At 43.2% G+C, this 18,890-nt stretch overlaps 1 protein-coding gene across 1 annotated transcript in view; it reads left to right on the forward strand.

The window, feature by feature from the left end:
* Positions 1-17,388, forward strand: part of med27 (mediator complex subunit 27) — a 94,475-nt gene extending 77,087 nt beyond the window's left edge. The window contains exon 8 of the mRNA XM_041900414.1: positions 16,276-17,388. Coding sequence (XP_041756348.1) covers positions 16,276-16,410 — 135 coding nt within the window. The 3' untranslated portion in view covers positions 16,411-17,388. The remainder of the gene's footprint in view (positions 1-16,275) is intronic.
* The last annotated feature ends 1,502 nt before the right edge of the window (positions 17,389-18,890 follow it).

Raw genomic sequence — 18,890 nt, forward strand, 5'->3', positions numbered from 1 at the left:
TAATTTGCAAATAAATTCATAAAAAATCCTACAATGTGATTTTCTGGATTTTTTTTTCTCATTTTGTCTGTCATAGTTGATGTGTACCTATGATGAAAATTACAGGCCTCTCTCATCTTTTTAAGTGGGAGAACTTGCACAATTGGTGGCTGACTAAATACTTTTTTCCCCCACTGTATGTTTTGAGGATCACTGTACATGGAGTATAAAACCTCAGCCATGTAGCAGTGTTCACTGGACTTGGTGACTGCGAAATGCAGCCTAAGCTCCTCCCACTGGTCCAAAATGCGTGAAACCGCGGGTTCAATGGAGAGCCAATGTGTGGCACACACCTTGGTTATCAGTAAAGGTTACTCCCCACAGTTGATGGTCTCATATATGGCCTTATAGGCCTCCCTGCGCTTTGGAGACACTGAAAACCAGCTATAAGTCTCTCGTACCAAGTACTCCACACTACGGGGGATGGTGTCATTGGAAGCATGACTTACAGCAAGCTGCAGAGAGTGGCACACACAGCGAATAAGAACCAGATCTTTGAGGCCATACTCCTCCTTCAGCACTTTATGGACCCCATTATTAATCCCCGTCATAAAAGAGGCATTGTCAGTCCATATCCCCAGGAGTTTCTATTTTTTAAGACAACACTTCTCGAGGAAAGCCACAACAGCAAGGCCTCTGTAGCTCAATTGGTAGAGCATGGCGCTTGTAACGCCAGGGTAATGGGTTCGATCCCCGGGACCACCCATACGTAAAATATGTATGCACACATTATGGATAAAAGCGTCTGCTAAATGACATATTATTATTATTTATTATAGATTTGGCATCTCTTCCTTCCAACTCAACAAGCCCCAGAAATGTTGATACAATTGTCAGCTTGGTGTCACTAAAGTACCTTATCACAACCCCCAGGTACTTAGAAACACTTACATCCGTGGACTCATTGAGGAGGAGGCTGAAACGCTTGTCACCCACATCTGTGACCAACTTTTTCAGAAAGTATGGTGCTAGAACACCATTAATCATTTCTGTGCACTTTGAAGTGGGTAGCAGCAGTGGTGTCTGAGAAAGCAGGTCTACATGCTTCTCCAATGTGATCACATGCCAGCATGGACCAGTGTTCAGCGATAGCTAATGCCATGGGGGCCTCAGCTTTTTTTGCAGAGTCAATTTTTTTAACCATAAATGGCAGCTTGTTTTGGGTGGAACTGTTATAAGGCTTTGCCTTTTGAGTATGTTTTTGAGTTTTCATGTGTTTTTTACATCACTAAGTTTGGCGTAGAAATCAGCCTTACAATACAGGCAGTATGCCCGTGTATCATCGCCAATAAACGGCTTCAACCAGCCTTTGAATTCAGGGTTTGATTCCCACTCCTTTCTTTATTTTTGAGTGTACAGTTTAGACTGAGACATGATGAGCTAGCCAGCTAGATGTTTAGCTTATGTCACAGAGAGGCACACGCACAGTGGACGAGGTGAGTAAGTGACTGAGGCTGTGTGAGTCAAATGCAGTGATTTATTTTAGACAAAGAACATTTTACATTTACATCCCGCCCTGAATGGTTAAATTCTGTTCTGATACCAGATTCGAATGACGCAATTTAACATAAGCCAAGGCGGGATTAGCCAGCGGCGGCTTCCCGCATACGCGATTCATTTGCAGTCTGGATGCGGAGGGGTGAACATCTCCTGCTCTGACTGCAGCTGGGAGGGACTGCTGCGCGAGGACTGGGCCGCCTGTGAGTGCTTTGGGACGGGGGTGGGGCTCACGGCAGCACCCGCTGCTCGTTGAGAAGAGTAAGAACGATATGTGCTTTCACGTCAGAGTCTCCAAAAGTCTCCAATAACACCAGAAAAAGTCGCTAGATTTGTCGCAAGTAGATTTTTTTGAAAATGTGTCGCTAGAGGGGTATGAATACTCGCTAAATATAGCGACAAAGTCGCTAAGTTGGCAACACTGGTCTTCCGTCAACTGTCAGTTGACTGAAGAATGTTCCATGAATTTGTAATGTTGAACATTCCAAAATTCCAACCTCTTATGAACAGGAATAGGAGTGCAGGTCAGAGTGATCCTAACATATATTTTAATTATGTTTTGTTTGCCTTTTGTGCTTTGAATTAAATTGTAAAAGAGTGGCCTGGACACTGAGAAGGCTGCACATGAGACTGTCCAACCAGAGAGATATCTCTCTAGGCAGTAGGTAGCCTTCTCTTTCTCTCTCTCTCCTCTCACTCTCTCATTCTATTGAATATCAATATACAAATTCTCAGTGGTTTTCATTATAATTATTTTTGATGAAAAATGTATTTTTTTTTTTAAAGTATTATTATTATCATCATTATTCAGTAATATATGTACAGTGCATTCGGAAAGTATTCAGACCCCTTCCCTTTTTCCACATTTAGTTACGTTACAGACTTATTCAAAAATTGATACCAAAATATATATATATCATCAATACCCCATAATGACAAAGCCAAAACAGGTTTTTGGAAATTTAGCAAATGTATTTAAAAAAAGTTAAACTGATTTTATTTATGTAAGTATTCAGACCCTTTGCTATGAGACTCAAAATTGAGCTCAGGTGCATCCTGTTTCCATTGATCATCCTTGAGATGTTTCTACAACTTGATTGGAGACCACCTGTGGTAAAATCAAATGATTGGACATTATTTGGAAAGGCACACACCTGTTTATATAAGGTCTCACAGTTGACAGTGCATGTCAGAGCAAAAACCAAGCCATGAGGTCGAAGGAATTGTCTGTAGAGCTCCGAGACTGGATTGTGTTGAGGCACAGATCTGGGGAAGGGTACGAAAAAAAATTTGTGCACCAAGAACACAGTGGCCTCCATCATTATTAAATGGAAGAAATTTGAAACCACCAAGACTCTTCCTAGAGCTGGCCGCCCGGCCAAACTGAGCAATCGGGGGAGAAGGGCCTTGGTCAGGGTGGTGACCAAGAAGCCCGATGGTCACTGACAGAGCTCCAGAGTTCCTCTGTGGAGATGGGAGAACCATCCAGAAGGACAACCATATCTGCAGAACTCCACCAATCAGGTCTTTATGGTAGAGTGGCCAGGAAAATTCGCATGACAGCCCTCTTGGAGTTTGCCAAAAGGCACCTAAAGGACTCTCAGACCATGAGAAACAAGATTCTTTGGTCTGATGAAACCAAGATTGAACTCTTTGGCCTGAATGCCAAGCATCACGTCTGGAGGAAAACTGGCACCATCCCTACGGTGAAGCATGGTAGTGGCAGCATCATGCTGTGGGGTTGTTTTTCAGCGGCAGGGACTTGGAGACTAGTCAGAGTCGAGGGAAAGATGAACGGCGCAAAGTACATAGAGACCCTTGATGAAAACCTGCTCCAGAGCGCTCAGGACCTCAGACTGGGGCGAAGGTTGGCGTGGAAATGTTAGTACTGAGAGAGACTTAGACAACTATTCAAGCAATCATCTTTATTTAACATCGATTAATTATTGCAATAATTAAGCTGTCGACCCCACACTCTAAAATGTGTTGCAGAGGCTTAACTAATAATGAAAAAACAGGTCTGATATAGGAGACCTCAAAATTCTTATGGCTGGTTCCACCCCTTCCATGCAGATTGGGGGCACCATTATCCACTTTGGGTTCATCTCCTGGTCGTCTGCCTCTGGTGTTATTTTTAACCCCACCTCGTCTTAGTTTCCCAGATGCCAGGATAATTAGGAATACTGAGGCCTTTGTTCTGTTCCTCCAAGCTATCTCTATCTGGTTAAACATACACCACATATTTCTTATGGAATGCAGGCTGTGAATCAATTGTCAGCTCAAGCTCAAGCTATCTCTAGTGACCATACGCCCAGATTAGCTGCAGGGAGTTAGAGTGGAGACCATGAAACACAGCATTAGTAGAACAGAAATGTCTTACTGTTAAGTAAATAATTGTTAAATATCCAACAAATCAGGTAAATACAGCCAAGACAACGCAGGAGTGGCTTTGGGACAAGTCCCTGAATGCCCTTGACTGGCCGAGCCAGAGCCCGGATTTGAACCCAATCAAACATCTCTGTAGAGACCTGAAAATAGCTGTGCAGCGACGCTCCCCATCCAACCTTACAGAGCTTGAGAGGATCTGCAGAGAAGAATGGGAGAAACTCCCCAAATACAGTTATGCCAAGCTTGTAGCGTCATACCCAAGAAGACTCAAGGCTGTAATCGCTGCCAAAGGTGCTTCAACAAATTACTGAGTAAAGGGTCTGAATACTAATGTAAATGTTATTAGATTTTTTTTATATATATATACACTGCTCAAAAAAATTAAGGGAACACTAAAATAACACATCCTAGATCTGAATGAATGAAATAATCTTATTAAATACTTTTTTCTTTACATAGTTGAATGTGCTGACAACAAAATCACACAAAAATTATCAATGGAAATCAAATTTATCAACCCATGGAGGTCTGGATTTGGAGTCACCCTCAAAATTAAAGTGGAAAACCACACTACAGGCTGATCCAACTTTGATGTAATGTCCTTAAAACAAGTCAAAATGAGGCTCAGTAGTGTGTGTGGCCTCCACGTGCCTGTATGACCTCCCTACAACGCCTGGGCATGCTCCTGATGAGGTGGCGGATGGTCTCCTGAGGGATCTCCTCCCAGACCTGGACTAAAGCATCCGCCAACTCCTGGACAGTCTGTGGTGCAACGTGGCGTTGGTGGATGGAGCGAGACATGATGTCCCAGATGTGCTCAATTGGATTCAGGTCTGGGGAACGGGCGGGCCAGTCCATAGCATCAATGCCTTCCTCTTGCAGGAACTGCTGACACACTCCAGCCACATGAGGTCTAGCATTGTCTTGCATTAGGAGGAACCCAGGGCCAACCGCACCAGCATATGGTCTCACAAGGGGTCTGAGGATCTCATCTCGGTACCTAAAGCAGTCAGGCTACCTCTGGCGAGCACATGGAGGGCTGTGCGGCCCCCCAATGAAATGCCACCCCACACCATGACTGACCCACCGCCAAACCGGTAATGCTGGATGATGTTGCAGGCAGCAGAACGTTCTCCACGGCGTCTCCAGACTCTGTCATGTCTGTCACATGTGCTCAGTGTGAACCTGCTTTCATCTGTGAAGAGCACAGGGCGCCAGTGGCGAATTTGCCAATCTTGGTGTTCTCTGGCAAATGCCAAACGTCCTGCACGGTGTTGGGCTGTAAGCACAACCCCCACCTGTGGACGTCGGGCCCTCATACCACCCTCATGGAGTCTGTTTCTGACCGTTTGAGCAGACACATGCACATTTGTGGCCTGCTGGAGGTCATTTTGCAGGGCTCTGGCAGTGCTCCCCCTGCTCCTCCTTGCACAAAGGCAGAGGTAGCAGTCCTGCTGCTGGGTTGTTGCCCTCCTACGGCCTCCTCCACGTCTCCTGATGTACTGGCATGTCTCCTGGTAGCGCCTCCATGCTCTGGACACTACGCTGACAGACACAGCAAACCTTCTTGCCACAGCTCGCATTGATGTGCCATCCTGGATAAGCTGCATTACCTGAGCCACTTGTGTGGGTTGTAGACTCCGTCTCATGCTACCACTAGAGTGAAAGCACCGCCAGCATTCAAAAGTGACCAAAACATCAGCCAGGAAGCATAGGAACTGAGAAGTGGTCTGTGGTCACCACCTGCAAAACCAGTCCTTTATTGGGGGTGTCTTGCTAATTGCCTATAATTTCCACCTGTTGTCTATTCCATTTGCACAACAGCATGTGAAATGTATTGTCAATCAGTGTTGCTTCCTAAGTGGACAGTTTGATTTCACAGAAGTGTGATTGACTTGGAGTTACATTGTGTTGTTTAAGTGTTCCCTTTATTTTTTTGAGCAGTGTATATATATATATATATATATATACACACAGTGGGGAGAAAAAGTATTTGATACACTGCCGATTTTGCAGGTTTTCCTACTTACAAAGCATGTAGAGGTCTGTAATTTTTTATCATAGGTACACTTCAACTGTGAGAGACAGAATCTAAAACAAAAATCCAGAAAATCACATTGTATGATTTTTAAGTAATTCATTTGCATTTTATTGCATGACATAAGTATTTGATCACCTACCAACCAGTAAGAATTCCGGCTCTCACAGACCTGTTAGTTTTTAAGAAGCCCTCCTGTTCTCCACTCATTACCTGTATTAACTGCACCTGTTTGAACTCGTTACCTGTATAAAAGACACCTGTCCACACTCTCAATCAAACAGACTCCAACCTCTCCACAATGGCCAAGACCAGAGAGCTGTGTAAGGACATCAGGGATAAAATTGTAGACCTACACAAGGCTGGGATGGGCTACAGGACAGTAGGCAAGCAGCTTGGTGAGAAGGCAACAACTGTTGGCACAATTATTAGAAAATGGAAGAAGTTCAAGATGACGGTCAATCACCCTCGGTCTGGGGCTCCATGCAAGATCTCACCTCGTGGGGCATCAATGATCATGAGGAAGGTAAGGGATCAGCCCAGAACTACACGGCAGGACCTGGTCAATGACCTGAAGAGAGCTGGGACCACAGTCTCAAAGAAAACCATTAGTAACACACCAAGACGTCATGGATTAAAATCCTGCAGCGCACGCAAGGTCCCCCTGCTCAAGCCAGCGCATGTCCAGGCCCGTCTGAAGTTTGCCAATGACCATCTGGATGATCCAGTGGAGGAATGGGAGAAGGTCATGTGGTCTGATGAGACAAAAATAGAGCTTTTTGGTCTAAACTCCACTTGCCGTGTTTGGAGGAAGAAGAAGGATGAGTACAACCCCAAGAACAGCATCCCAACCGTGAAGCATGGAGGTGGAAACATCATTCTTTGGGTATGCTTTTCTGCAAAGGGGACAGGACGACTGCACCGTATTGAGGGGAGGATGGATGGGGCCATGTATCGCGAGATCTTGGCCAACAACCTCCTTCCCTCAGTAAGTGCATTGAAGATGGGTCGTGGCTGGGTCTTCCAGCATGACAACGACCCGAAACACACAGCCAGGGCAACTAAGGAGTGGCTCCGTAAGAAGCATCTCAAGGTCCTGGAGTGGCCTAGCCAGTCTCCAGACCTGAACCCAATAGAAAATCTTTGGAGGGAGCTGAAAGTCCGTATTGCCCAGCGACAGCCCCGAAACCTGAAGGATCTGGAGAAGGTCTGTATGGAGGAGTGTGCCAAAATCCCTGCTGCAGTGTGTGCAAACCTGGTCAAGACCTACAGGAAACGTATGATCTCTGTATTTGCAAACAAAGGTTTCTGTACCAAGTTCTGCTTTTCTGATGTATCAAATACTTATGTCATGCAATAAAATGCAAATTAATTACTTAAAAATCATACAATGTGATTTTCTGGATTTTTGTTTTAGATTCCGTCTCTCACAGTTGAAGTGTACCTATGATAGAAATTACAGACCTCTACGTGGTTTGTAAGTAGGAAAACCTGCAAAATCGGCAGTGTATCAAATACTTGTTCTCCCCACTGTATATACACACACACACAGTACCAGTCAAAAGTTTAGACACACCTACTCATTCAAGGTTTTTTCTTTATTTTTACTATTTTTTACATTGTAGAATAATAGTGAAGACATCAAAACTATGAAATAACACATGGAATCATGTAGTAACCAAAAAAGTGTTAAACAAATCAAAATATATTTGAGATTCTTCAAATAGCCACCCTTTGCCTTGATGACAGCTTTGCACACTTGGCATTCTCTCAACCAGCTTCATAAGGTATTCACCTGGAATGCATTTCAATTAACAGGTGTGCCTTCTTAAAAGTTAATTTGTGGAATTTCTTTCCTTCTTAATGCGTTTGAGCCAATCAGTTGTGTTGTGACAAGGTAGGGGGGTATACAGAGGATAGCCCTATTTGGTAAAAGACCAAGTCCATATTATGGCAAGAACAGCTCAAATAAGCAAAGAGAAACGACAGTCCATCATTACTTTAAGACATGAAGGTCAGTCAATACAGAAACTTTCAAGAACTTTGACCGTTTCTTCAAGTGCAGTCGCAAAAACTATCAAGCGCAATGATGAAACTGGCTCTCATGAGGACTGCCACAGGAATGGAAGACCCAGAGTTACCTCTGCTGCAGAGGATAAGTTCATCAGAGTTACCAGCCTCAGAAATTGCAGAGTTCAATTCATAGACACATCTCAACATCAGCTGTTCAGAGGGGACTGTGTGAATCAGGCCTTCATGATCGAATTGCTGCTACGAAACCACTACTAAAGGACACCAATAAGAAGAAGAGACATGCTTGGGCCAAGAAAAAAGAGCAATGGACATTAGACCGGTGGAAATATGTCCTTTTGTCTAGAGTCCAAATTGGAGATTTTTGGTTTGCTGTCCCATCTGGTTTGGGCTAAGTGGGACTATCATTTGTTTTTCAACAGGACAATGACCCAACACAACTCCAGGCTGTGTAAGGGCTATTTGACCAAGAAGGAGAGTGATGGAGTGCTGCATCAGATGACCTGGCCTCCACAATCCCTTGACCTCAACCCAATTGAGATGGTTTGGGATGAGTCGGACGGCAGAGTGAAGGAAAAGCAGCCATCAAGTGCTCAGCATATGTGGGAACTCCTTCAAGACTGTTGAAAAAGCATTCCAGGTGAAGCTGGTTGAGAGAATGCCAAGAGTGTGCAAAGCTGTCATCAAGGCAAAGGGTGGCTATTTGAAGAATCTCAAATATAAAATGTATTTTGATTTGTTTAACACTTTTTTTGGTTACTACATGATTCCATATGTGTTATTTCATAGTTTTGATGTCTTCTCTATTATTCTACAATGTAAAAAATAGTACAAATAAAGAAAAACCCTTGAATGAGTACGTGTGTCCAAACTTTTGACTGGTACTGTATATATATATATTCATTTGCAAAAGTTTCTTAAAACCTTTTTCTGCCTCGTCATTATGGGGTATTGTGTGTAGATTGATGAGGAGAAAAAAATAAAAATTTAATCCATTTTTTAATAAGGCTGTAATGTAATACAATGTGGAAAAAGTCAAGGGGTCTGAATACTTTCCGAATGCGCTGTACATGAAATGTCAGGTGCTGTCTAAATGGTGTCTCAAAGCATGGTATTAAATTGCGTAAGTGTCTTGAGACATAGCATTGCATGTCTTCAAGACATGGCACAAAATGACATTAGGTGTCTTGAGACACGACTTGTCTCTCAAGACGTCTCAAGACACCCAATGCCATTTTGTGCAATTTAATACCATGCTTTGAGACACCATTTATTATTCAATAATATATGTACACTGAACAAAAATATAAATGCAACATGTAAAGTGTTGGTCCCATGTTTCTTGAGATGAAATAAAAGATCCCAGAAATTTTCCATACGCACAAAAAGCTTATTTCTCTCAAATGTTGTGCACAAATTTGTTTACATCCCTGTTAGTGAGTATTTCACCTTTGCCAAGATAATCCATCCACCTGACAGGTGTGGCATATCAAGAAGATGATTAAACCGCATGATCATTACACAGGTGCACCTTGTGCTGGGGACAATAATAGGCCCCTCTAAAATGTGCAGTTTTGTCACACAACACAATGTCACAGATGTCTCAAGTTTTGAGGGAGCGTGTAATTGGCATGCTGACTGCAGGAATGTCCACCAGAGCTGTTTGCCAGAGAATGTAATGTTCATTTCTCTACCATAAGCCACCTCCAACGTCGTTTTAGAGAATTTGGCCATACGTTTCAACCGGCCTCACAACCGCAGACCACGTGTATGGCGTCGTGTGGGCGAGCGTTTTTCTGATGTCAACGTTGTGAACAGAGTGCCCCATGGTGGAGGTGGGGTTATGGTATGAGTAGGCATAAGCTATTGACAATGAAAACAATGTTATTTTATTGATGGCAATTTGAATGCACAGAGATACCGTGCTGAGATCCGAAGGCCAATGTCGTGCCATTCATCCACCGCCATCACCTCATGTTACAGCATGATAATGCACAGCCCAATGTCATAAGGAGCTGTACACAATTCCTGGAAGCTGAAAATGTCCCAGTTCTTCCATGGCCTGCATACTCACCAGACATGTCACCCATTGAGCATGTTTGGGATGCTCTTGATCGACGTGTACAACAGTGTGTTCCAGTTCCCGCCAATATCCAGCACCTTTGCACAGCCATTGAAGAGGAGTGGGACAACATTCCACAGGCCACAATCAACAGCCTGATCAACTGTATGCGAAGGAGATGTTGACTTCATCACTACTTTTATTTTTGAGAGGTATTGACATGTTGAATGCACCGAGCTGTCTGTTTGAACTACTGGCACACAGTACTCAGACACCCATGCATACCCCACAAGACATGCCACCAGAGGTCCCTTCACAGTCCCCAAGTCCAGAACAGACTATGGGAGGCGCACAGTACTATATAGAGCCATGACTAAATGGAACTCTATTCCACATCAAGTAACTAATGCCAGCAGTAAAATTAGATTTAAAAAACAGATAAAAATACACCTTATGGAACAGCGGGGACTGTGAAGCAACACAAATATAGACACATGCATACAAACACACAATAACATATGCACTATACACACATGTACACATGGATTTTGTGTTATGTGGTAGTAGAGTAGAGGCCTGAGGGGGCACACTTAATGTTGTGAAATCTGTTATGAATGTATTGTAATGTTTTTCAAATGTAAAACTGCCTTAATTTTGCTGGACCCCAGGAAGAGTAGCTGCTGCCTTGGCAGCAGCTAATGGGGATCCATAATAAATACAAATACAAATGTGTCGCGCTGCATGAGGCAAATGGTGGTCACACCAGATACTGACTGGGTTTTCTGATCCACTCCCCTTTTTTTTTTTTTAAGGTATCTGTGACCAACAGATGCATATCTGTATTCCAAGTCATGTGAAATCCATAGATTAGGGCCTAATTAATTTATTTCAATTGACTGATTTCCATATATGAACTGTAACTCAGTAAAATCTTTGAAATTGTTGCATGTTACGTTTATATTATTGTTCAGTATACAGTACATGAAATGTCAGGTGCTGTCTAAGTGGTGCCTCAAAGCATGGTATTAAATTACGATAGTGTCTTGAGACATAGCATTGCATGTCTTCAAGACATGCCACAAAATGGCATTGGGTGTTTTGAGATGTCTTGAGACACAAGTCGTGTTTTGAGACATCTTGAGACACAAGTTGCGTCTCAACAGACGTCTTAGAAATGTGTCTTAAGACATCCTAAGACACATCTTCAAAACAGCAATGTCTCAAGACATCTTGAGACACAGGTGATGGCTGGGTATGTACAGTCGTGGTCAAAAGTTGAGAATTACACAAGTATTGGTCTTCACAAAGTTAGCTGCTTCAGTGTTATGAGATATTTTTGTTGTTACTATGGTATACTTAAATATAATTACAAGCATTCCATAAGTGTCAATGGCTTTTATTGACAATTACAGTAAGTTTATGCAAAGAGTCAATATTTGCAGTGTTGACCCTTCTTTTTCAAGACCTCTGCAATCCACCTTGGCATGCTGTCAATTAACTTCTGGGCAACATCCTGACTGATGGCAGCCCATTCTTGCATAATCAATGCTTGGAGTTTGTCAGAATTTGTGGGTTTTTGTTTGTCCACCCGCCTCTTGAGGATCGACCACAAGTTCTCAATGGGATTAAGGTCTGGGGAGTTTCCTGACCATGGACCCAAAATGTCGATGTTTTGTTCCCCGAGCCACTTAGTTATCACTTTTGCCTTATGGCAAGGTTCTCCATCATGCTGGAAAAGGCATTGGTCGTCACCAAACTGTTCTTGGATGGTTGGAAAAGTTGCTCTCGGAGGATGTGTTGGTATCATTCTTTATTCATGGCTGTGTTCTTAGGCAAAATTGTGAGTGAGCCCACTCCCTTGGCTGAGAACAACCCCACACATTAATGGTCTCAGGATGCTTTACTGTTGGCATGACACAGGACTGATGGTAGCGCTCACCTTGTCTTCTCCGGACAAGGTGTTTTCCAGATGCCCCAAACAATCGGAAAGGGGATTCATCAGAGAAAATGACTTTACCCCAGTCCTCGGCAGTCCAATGCCTGTACCTTTTTGCAGAATATCAGTCTGTACCTGATGTTTTTCCTGGAGAGAAGTGGCTTCTTTGCTGCCCTTCTTGACACCAGGCCATCCTCCAAATGTCTTCGCCTCACTGTGCGTGCAGATGCACTCACACCTGCCTGCTGCCATTCCTGAGCAAGCTCTGCACTGGTGGTGCCCCGATCCCGCAGCTGAATCAATTTTAGGAGACGGTCCTGGCGCTTGCTGGACTTTCTTGGGCGCCCTGAAGTCTTCTTCACAACAATTGAACCTCTCCTTGAAGTTCTTGATGATTCGATAAATGGTTGTTTTAGGTGCAATCTTACTAGCAGCAATATCCTTGCCTGTGAATCCCTTTTTGTGCAAAGCAATGATGACGGCACGTGTTTCCTTGCAGGTAATCATGGTTAACAGAGGAAAAACAATGATTTCAAGCACCATCCTCCTTTTAAAGCTTCCAGTCTATTATTCTAACTCAATCAGCATGACAGAGTGATCTCCAGCCTTGTCCTCGTCAACACTCTCACCTGTGTTAACGAGAGAATCACTGACATAATGTCAGCTGGAATGCAGTGTAAATGTTTTTGGGGGATTAAGTTCATTTTCATGGCTAACTTTGCAATTAATTGCAATTAATCTGATCACTTTTCATGACATTCTGGAGTATATGCAAATTGCCATCATCAAAACTGAGGCAGCAAACGTTGTGAAAATTAGTATTTGTCATTCTCAAAACTTTTGACCACGACTTAGTGCCTTCAGAAAGTATCCACAGCTCTTGACTTTTTCCACATTTGGTTGTGTTGCAGCCTGAATTTAAAATGGATTAAATTTAGATTTTGTGTCCCTGATCTACACACAATACCCCATAATGTCAAAGTGGAATTATTTTTAGGAATGTTTATACATTAATTAAAAATGAAAAGCTGAGATGTCTTGAGTCAAATATTCAACCATTTTGTTATGGCAAGCATAAATACACAAAATGACCAAAAGTATGTGGACACCTGCTCGTCAAACATCTCATTCCAAAATCATGGGCATTAATATGGAGTTGGTCCCCCCTTTGCTGCTATAACATTCTCCACTCTTCTGGGAAGGTTTTCCACTATTTTTTTTTTTTTCCCACTAGATGTTGGAACATTGCTGCTGGGACTTGCTTCCATTCAGCCGCAAGAGCATTAGTGAAGTAGGGCACTGATGTTGGGCGATTAGGCCTGGCTCGCAGTCGGCATTCTAATTTATCCCACATTTGTTCGATGGGGTTGAGGTCAGGGCTCTGTGCAGGCCAGTTAAGTTCTTCCACACCGATCTCGACAAACCATTTCTGTATGGACCTCGCTTTGTGCACGGGGGCATTGTCATGCTGGAACAGGAAAGGGCCTTCCCCAAGCTGTTGCCACAAAGTTGGAAGCACACAATCGTCTAGAATGTTATTGTATGCTGTAGCGTTAAGATTTCCCTTCACTGGAACTTACGGTCTAGCCCGAACCATGAAAAACAGCCTCCACCAAACGTTAGAGTTGGCACTATGCATTTGGGCAGGTACCATTCTCCTGGCATCCGCCAAACCCAGATTAATCCATCAGACTGCCAGATGGTGAAGCGTTGTTCATCACTACAGAGAATGTGTTTCCACTGCTCCAGAGTCTAATGGCGGTGAGCTTTACACCACTCCAGCCGACGCTTGATCTTAGTCTTGTGTGCGGCTGCTCGGCCATGGAAACCCATTTCATGAAGCTCCCGATGAACAGTTGTTGTGCTGAACAGTTGTTGTGCTCCCGATGAACAGTCTGCCTCTGTTGCTTCCAGAGGCAGTTTGGAACTCGGTAGTGAGTGTTGCAACCGAGGACAGACGATTTTTACACGCTTCAGCATTCGGCGGTCCCATTCTCTGAGCTTGTGCAGCCTACCACTTCACAGCTGAGCAAAGTGGAAAAAGTAAAGGGGTGTGAGTACTTTCTGAAGGTACTGTATGTCTGCAATCAATCCTGTTTAAAGGAACAGTTGGCCTAAGTCCCGTCTTAAGTAGCCACTAAATCAGTCAAACAAATATGGCTTTTCTGCACCTGTTTCTCAGTTGCTATTCCATAGGCTTTGCAGATACAGTTCTCTCTACTTACGCATAACTGTAGCCTTCTGGTTGCAGAGCTAACATGAGATTGTTGTAATGGGTATTTTCTCACGCTGCCCAGTGAGGGTGGTGATCATTACCCTGGCTGGTGATGAATCGAGGAGCTGGGTTTTAATCCTGTAGATTGATGGTTCTGCTAGGTGTGTGACTGAGAGGGAGGTCTGGCTGTGTGGCTGGCTGGAGCACACTGTCGAGCTGGGAGAGAGAGCGGGGGCCCAAATATCACCCCCCTGGGTGGATCAACCGCAGGTCCCACATTGGGTCTCTCTCACTCACTCTGTCTCTCACCATTGTCAGCACATATGCTCATTGTAGTGGCCCATCATTGAGTTTTGATTCAAAATGTGATGTTTTACTAGAATCAGTCTATTGGTGAACCTCCTGACAAAAACACTACCAGTCAAAAGTTTGGACACCTACTCATTCAATGGTAATATTTTTATTTAATTTTTATGTTTTACATTGTAGAATAATAGTGAAGACATCAAAACTATGAAATAACACATGGAATCATGTAGTAACCAAAAAAGTGTTAAATCAAAATATATTTTTTATTTGAGATTCTTTAAATAGCCACCCTTTTCCTTGATGACAGCTTTGCACACTCTTGGCATTCTCTCAACCAGGTTCATGAGGTATTCACCTGGAATGCATTTAAATTCACAGGTGTGCCTTCTTAAAAGTTAATTTGTGGAATTTCTTTCCTTCTTAATGCGTTTGAGCCAATCAGTTGTGTTGTGACAAGGTAGGGGGGTATACAGAGGATAGCCCTATTTGGTAAAAGACCAAGTCCATATTATGGCAAGAACAGCTCAAATAAGCAAAGAGAAACGACAGTCCATCATTACTTTAAGACATGAAGGTCAGTCAATACAGAAACTTTCAAGAACTTTGACCGTTTCTTCAAGTGCAGTCGCAAAAACTATCAAGCGCAATGATGAAACTGGCTCTCATGAGGACTGCCACAGGAATGGAAGACCCAGAGTTACCTCTGCTGCAGAGGATAAGTTCATTAGAGTTACCAGAATCAGAAATTGCAGCCCAAATAAATGCTTCACAGAGTTCAAGTAACAGACACATCTCAACATCAACTGTTCAGAGGGGAATGTGTGAATCAGTCCTTCATGGTCGAATTTCTGCAAAGAAACCACTACTAAAGGACACCAATAAGAAGAAGAGACCTGCTTGGGCCAAGAAACACGAGAAATGAACATTAGACCGGTGGAAATTTGTCCTTTGGTCTGGAGTCCAAATTAGAGATTTTTGGTTCAAACTGCCATGGCTTTGTGAGACGCTGTGTGGGTGAACGGGTGATCTCTGCATGTGTAATTCCCACCGTAAAGCATGGCGGAGGAGGTGTTATGGTGTTATGGTGTGGGGGTGCTTTGCTAGTGACACTGTCTGTCTGTGATTTATTTAGAATTCAAGGCACACTTAACCAGCATAGCTACAACAGCATTCTGCAGCGATACATCATCCCATCTGATTTGGGCTTAGTGGGACTATCATTTGTTTTTCAACAGGACAATGACCCAACACACCTCCAGGCTGTGTAAGGGCTATTTGAGCAAGAAGGAGAGTGATGGAGTGCTGCATCAGATGACCTGGCCTCCACAATCCCCCAACCTCAACCCAATTGAGATGGTTTGGGATGAGTCGGACGGCAGAGTGAAGGAAAAGCAGCCATCAAGTGCTCAGCATATGTGGGAACTCCTTCAAGACTGTTGGAAAAGCATTCCAGGTGAAGCTGGAGGAGTGAATGCCAAGAGTGTGCAAAGCTGTCATCAAGGAAAAGGGTGGCTATTTGAAGAATCTCAAATATAAAATATATTTTCATTTGTTTAACACTTTTTGGGTTACCACATGATTCCATATGTGTTATTTCATAGTTTTGATGTCTTCACTATTATTCTACAATGTAAAATATTGTGAAAATAAAGAACCCTTGAATGAGTCCAAACTTTTGACTGGTACTGTATATCACTGTCCTGCTGCCTTAATGTCCCTGTCCTCCTGCCTGAATGTCCCTTTTGTCCTCTCCTCGGCAGACCTGGCTAAGAAGCTACATCAAGCTGTTCCAGACCCCGTGTCAGCGCTGTGGAAAGTTCCTGCAGGAAGGACTTCCCCCAACCTGGAGAGACTTTCGTACCCTGGAGGCCTTCCACGACACGTGTAGGCAATGAGGAAACGGTGGGGAAAGGTTCCATTGGAAGCTGCTCTGACAACTCATCTGATAAGATAAGAGCATGGCAAGACTTCACCTTCTCTTCAACCTCTGTCTACATTGTGCATGTAGAGCAACAACACAGTGATTTATAGACTGTCATGCCTGGTAGTCCTCCTCCTGGTTGAATAGGCATTAGGCAGCCAACTGGGATGGAGATGGATCCAGTAAGTAGGGGGAATTCCAGTTTACAGACATCAACATCAGAATTCAAATCTGCCAAGACTGCCACCGTTGTGTATGATGATGTCATATGAATGAGTCTACCTGTTACTCAATCTCACACAGCTGTCCAAATGTTTGCCATATAGGAAATGGTTCAGTCCTCCTACTCCAGTCCCCTGGTTGTGCGGAACCTTTTTTTTTCTGTTCCACCCACTCTCCAAATAACAAAATAAAAGGTTATTTTGCATCAAAGGTAGAGCGAACATATTTATGCCCCAAATCTTGTGCAGGTTTTTGGCATTGTGTTGTAATTGGTCCCTTTTATACAGGAGCTGGGTTTCGTATTTCATGATCTATGCTGTGGATATGTGGAGGAAAAAGGCTTTTTTGTGAGATGGGAGTTAAAAAGTCGACTTCTGTAAGTAGGTCATGACCCATATGTATTTAGATGGCAAGCGAAGGGAATTGCTAATTTTGTACAGATGTAATATCTTAGTTTCATCACCTACTGCAACACTTTGTATTTGAGGTTTAAAAAGGCTTCTGAAGTTTGTAATTTCCATTTAGAAGTTTGACAAACATTTCCATAAATTATAAAACACATAATTTCAGTTTCCTGTTGCTGCAGGATTATTTTCCTGCTGTTGCAAACTGGCTCAAATTAAGATGCTAAATCTGTAGAATTAGGCGCCTGCCTTTTTGTACACTTTCAAAATAATCTTTTTTTTATTTTTTATAACCATTGTCTAAATAAAGTACAGAATTTGTTAAATTGTAGCCGTTATCTCAAGCTTCTGGAGGATGGAGGAAAAGGTCTTGTCAACTTTCAGATTAGACATTACCCATTCATTTCATCATTCGTGGGGCTCTTTGTGACTGAACAGCAGTTGTTATCAAGGATCCTTGGCTCATTCTCAAAGACATACAGTTCACAGTCAAATGTAGTGTAAATGTTTTACACCATATGCAAAACTGAAATACTGAACCAAGGTATTTTAAGTCATGAAGAGGCTGCACACAACACTCTCTCCAAACTAAAAACTTTGTTGCACACTTTTGAAAAAACAATGAGTTTACGTAAGAGGTTGAGATTGCATGAAGCGTGAAGGTGGAATGGGCCATTGTTTAGTAACCTCCCCAGTACAGTACGGGCATCGTGCTTTGTCACCTCTGTACATGTCTCTTTCTGGCTTTCCAGCTCTGAATTATTGATTTTGTTTATGTTTACGATGTAGAATCAGCCACCGGAAGAGCCAGTCGGATGAAGCAGAAAATGAATAATGATGATGGTGGTAACAGCATAAGTGTTAGTGCCCGTCTCCTCCATAGGGCAGGACTGTGTGTCCGTCCGTCCACAGGAAGCGGTCAGTGCTCCGTTCAGAGAAGCTCCACACACCCCTTCCCTCCAGTTTATTTGGCTGTGTAAAATAGCCACCGGGCCCTAATCAGAGGTTTTGAAGAAAAGGCCCGCTCTATGTCCTCCTGGGCAGCTACACTGTTTTGTTGTTTTATTAGGATATACCGGAACACGATGGAGAGATGAGTGGGATACACTGAAGAAAGTGGCAAGTGGTGGACCTGGGGATGGAACCCCTGCCTCTGGGGGCATTGTTTAGTCTGGACTCGTCACGTTACCATTAGACCAGACGCTGGAACACTGGGTAGCTACACTTGAGTATGAGTATGTGAATGTCATTTTATGTTTGGAAAACAGACTCACTCTGATAATGAAAACATGAAATGGTACAGTATATGATAGTTTGCACTAGCTAGTGTTGCATCTAACGTTTGTCTGACTGAACACCAGAAGAATACTTCTCTAGTGAAGCTGGAATATTTTTGGTAATCCTGTTAAAAAAGGGAACCGCTGCTCTAGGCTACCGCCGCTGCTTGCTGGGCTCGCAATTACTTTTTCTTGCTGTCTCAACTCCTCTTCAGTGTATTCCGTTTCAAATAAATAGGGTTGTATGTTCCTATGTAAAAGAACATAACAAATAAATAAAAGGTCATCCAGCTCTTCTTGGTAAGAGGAATCATCAGAAGCAGCCATTGTAGCTAATTATTTAGCAATCTCGGATAGAACCTGTAAACTAGTACCACCCCCATTTTGAAAAGCCTGGTGGGAACAAAGAAGTAGGGCTCCTGTCCACCTGTAGTCTTTCCAAAGCAAGGGGAAATGAACCTAGATATCCTGTAATGTCCTGGCAGATGGGAACATCGATGAGACAAGTCCAATGGCTCTATTGAACAAGGACAACCATATCTACTCACTGC

The sequence above is a fragment of the Coregonus clupeaformis genome, chromosome 16, assembly GCF_020615455.1.
Source record: "Coregonus clupeaformis isolate EN_2021a chromosome 16, ASM2061545v1, whole genome shotgun sequence".
NCBI classification, from domain to species: Eukaryota; Metazoa; Chordata; class Actinopteri; order Salmoniformes; family Salmonidae; genus Coregonus; species Coregonus clupeaformis.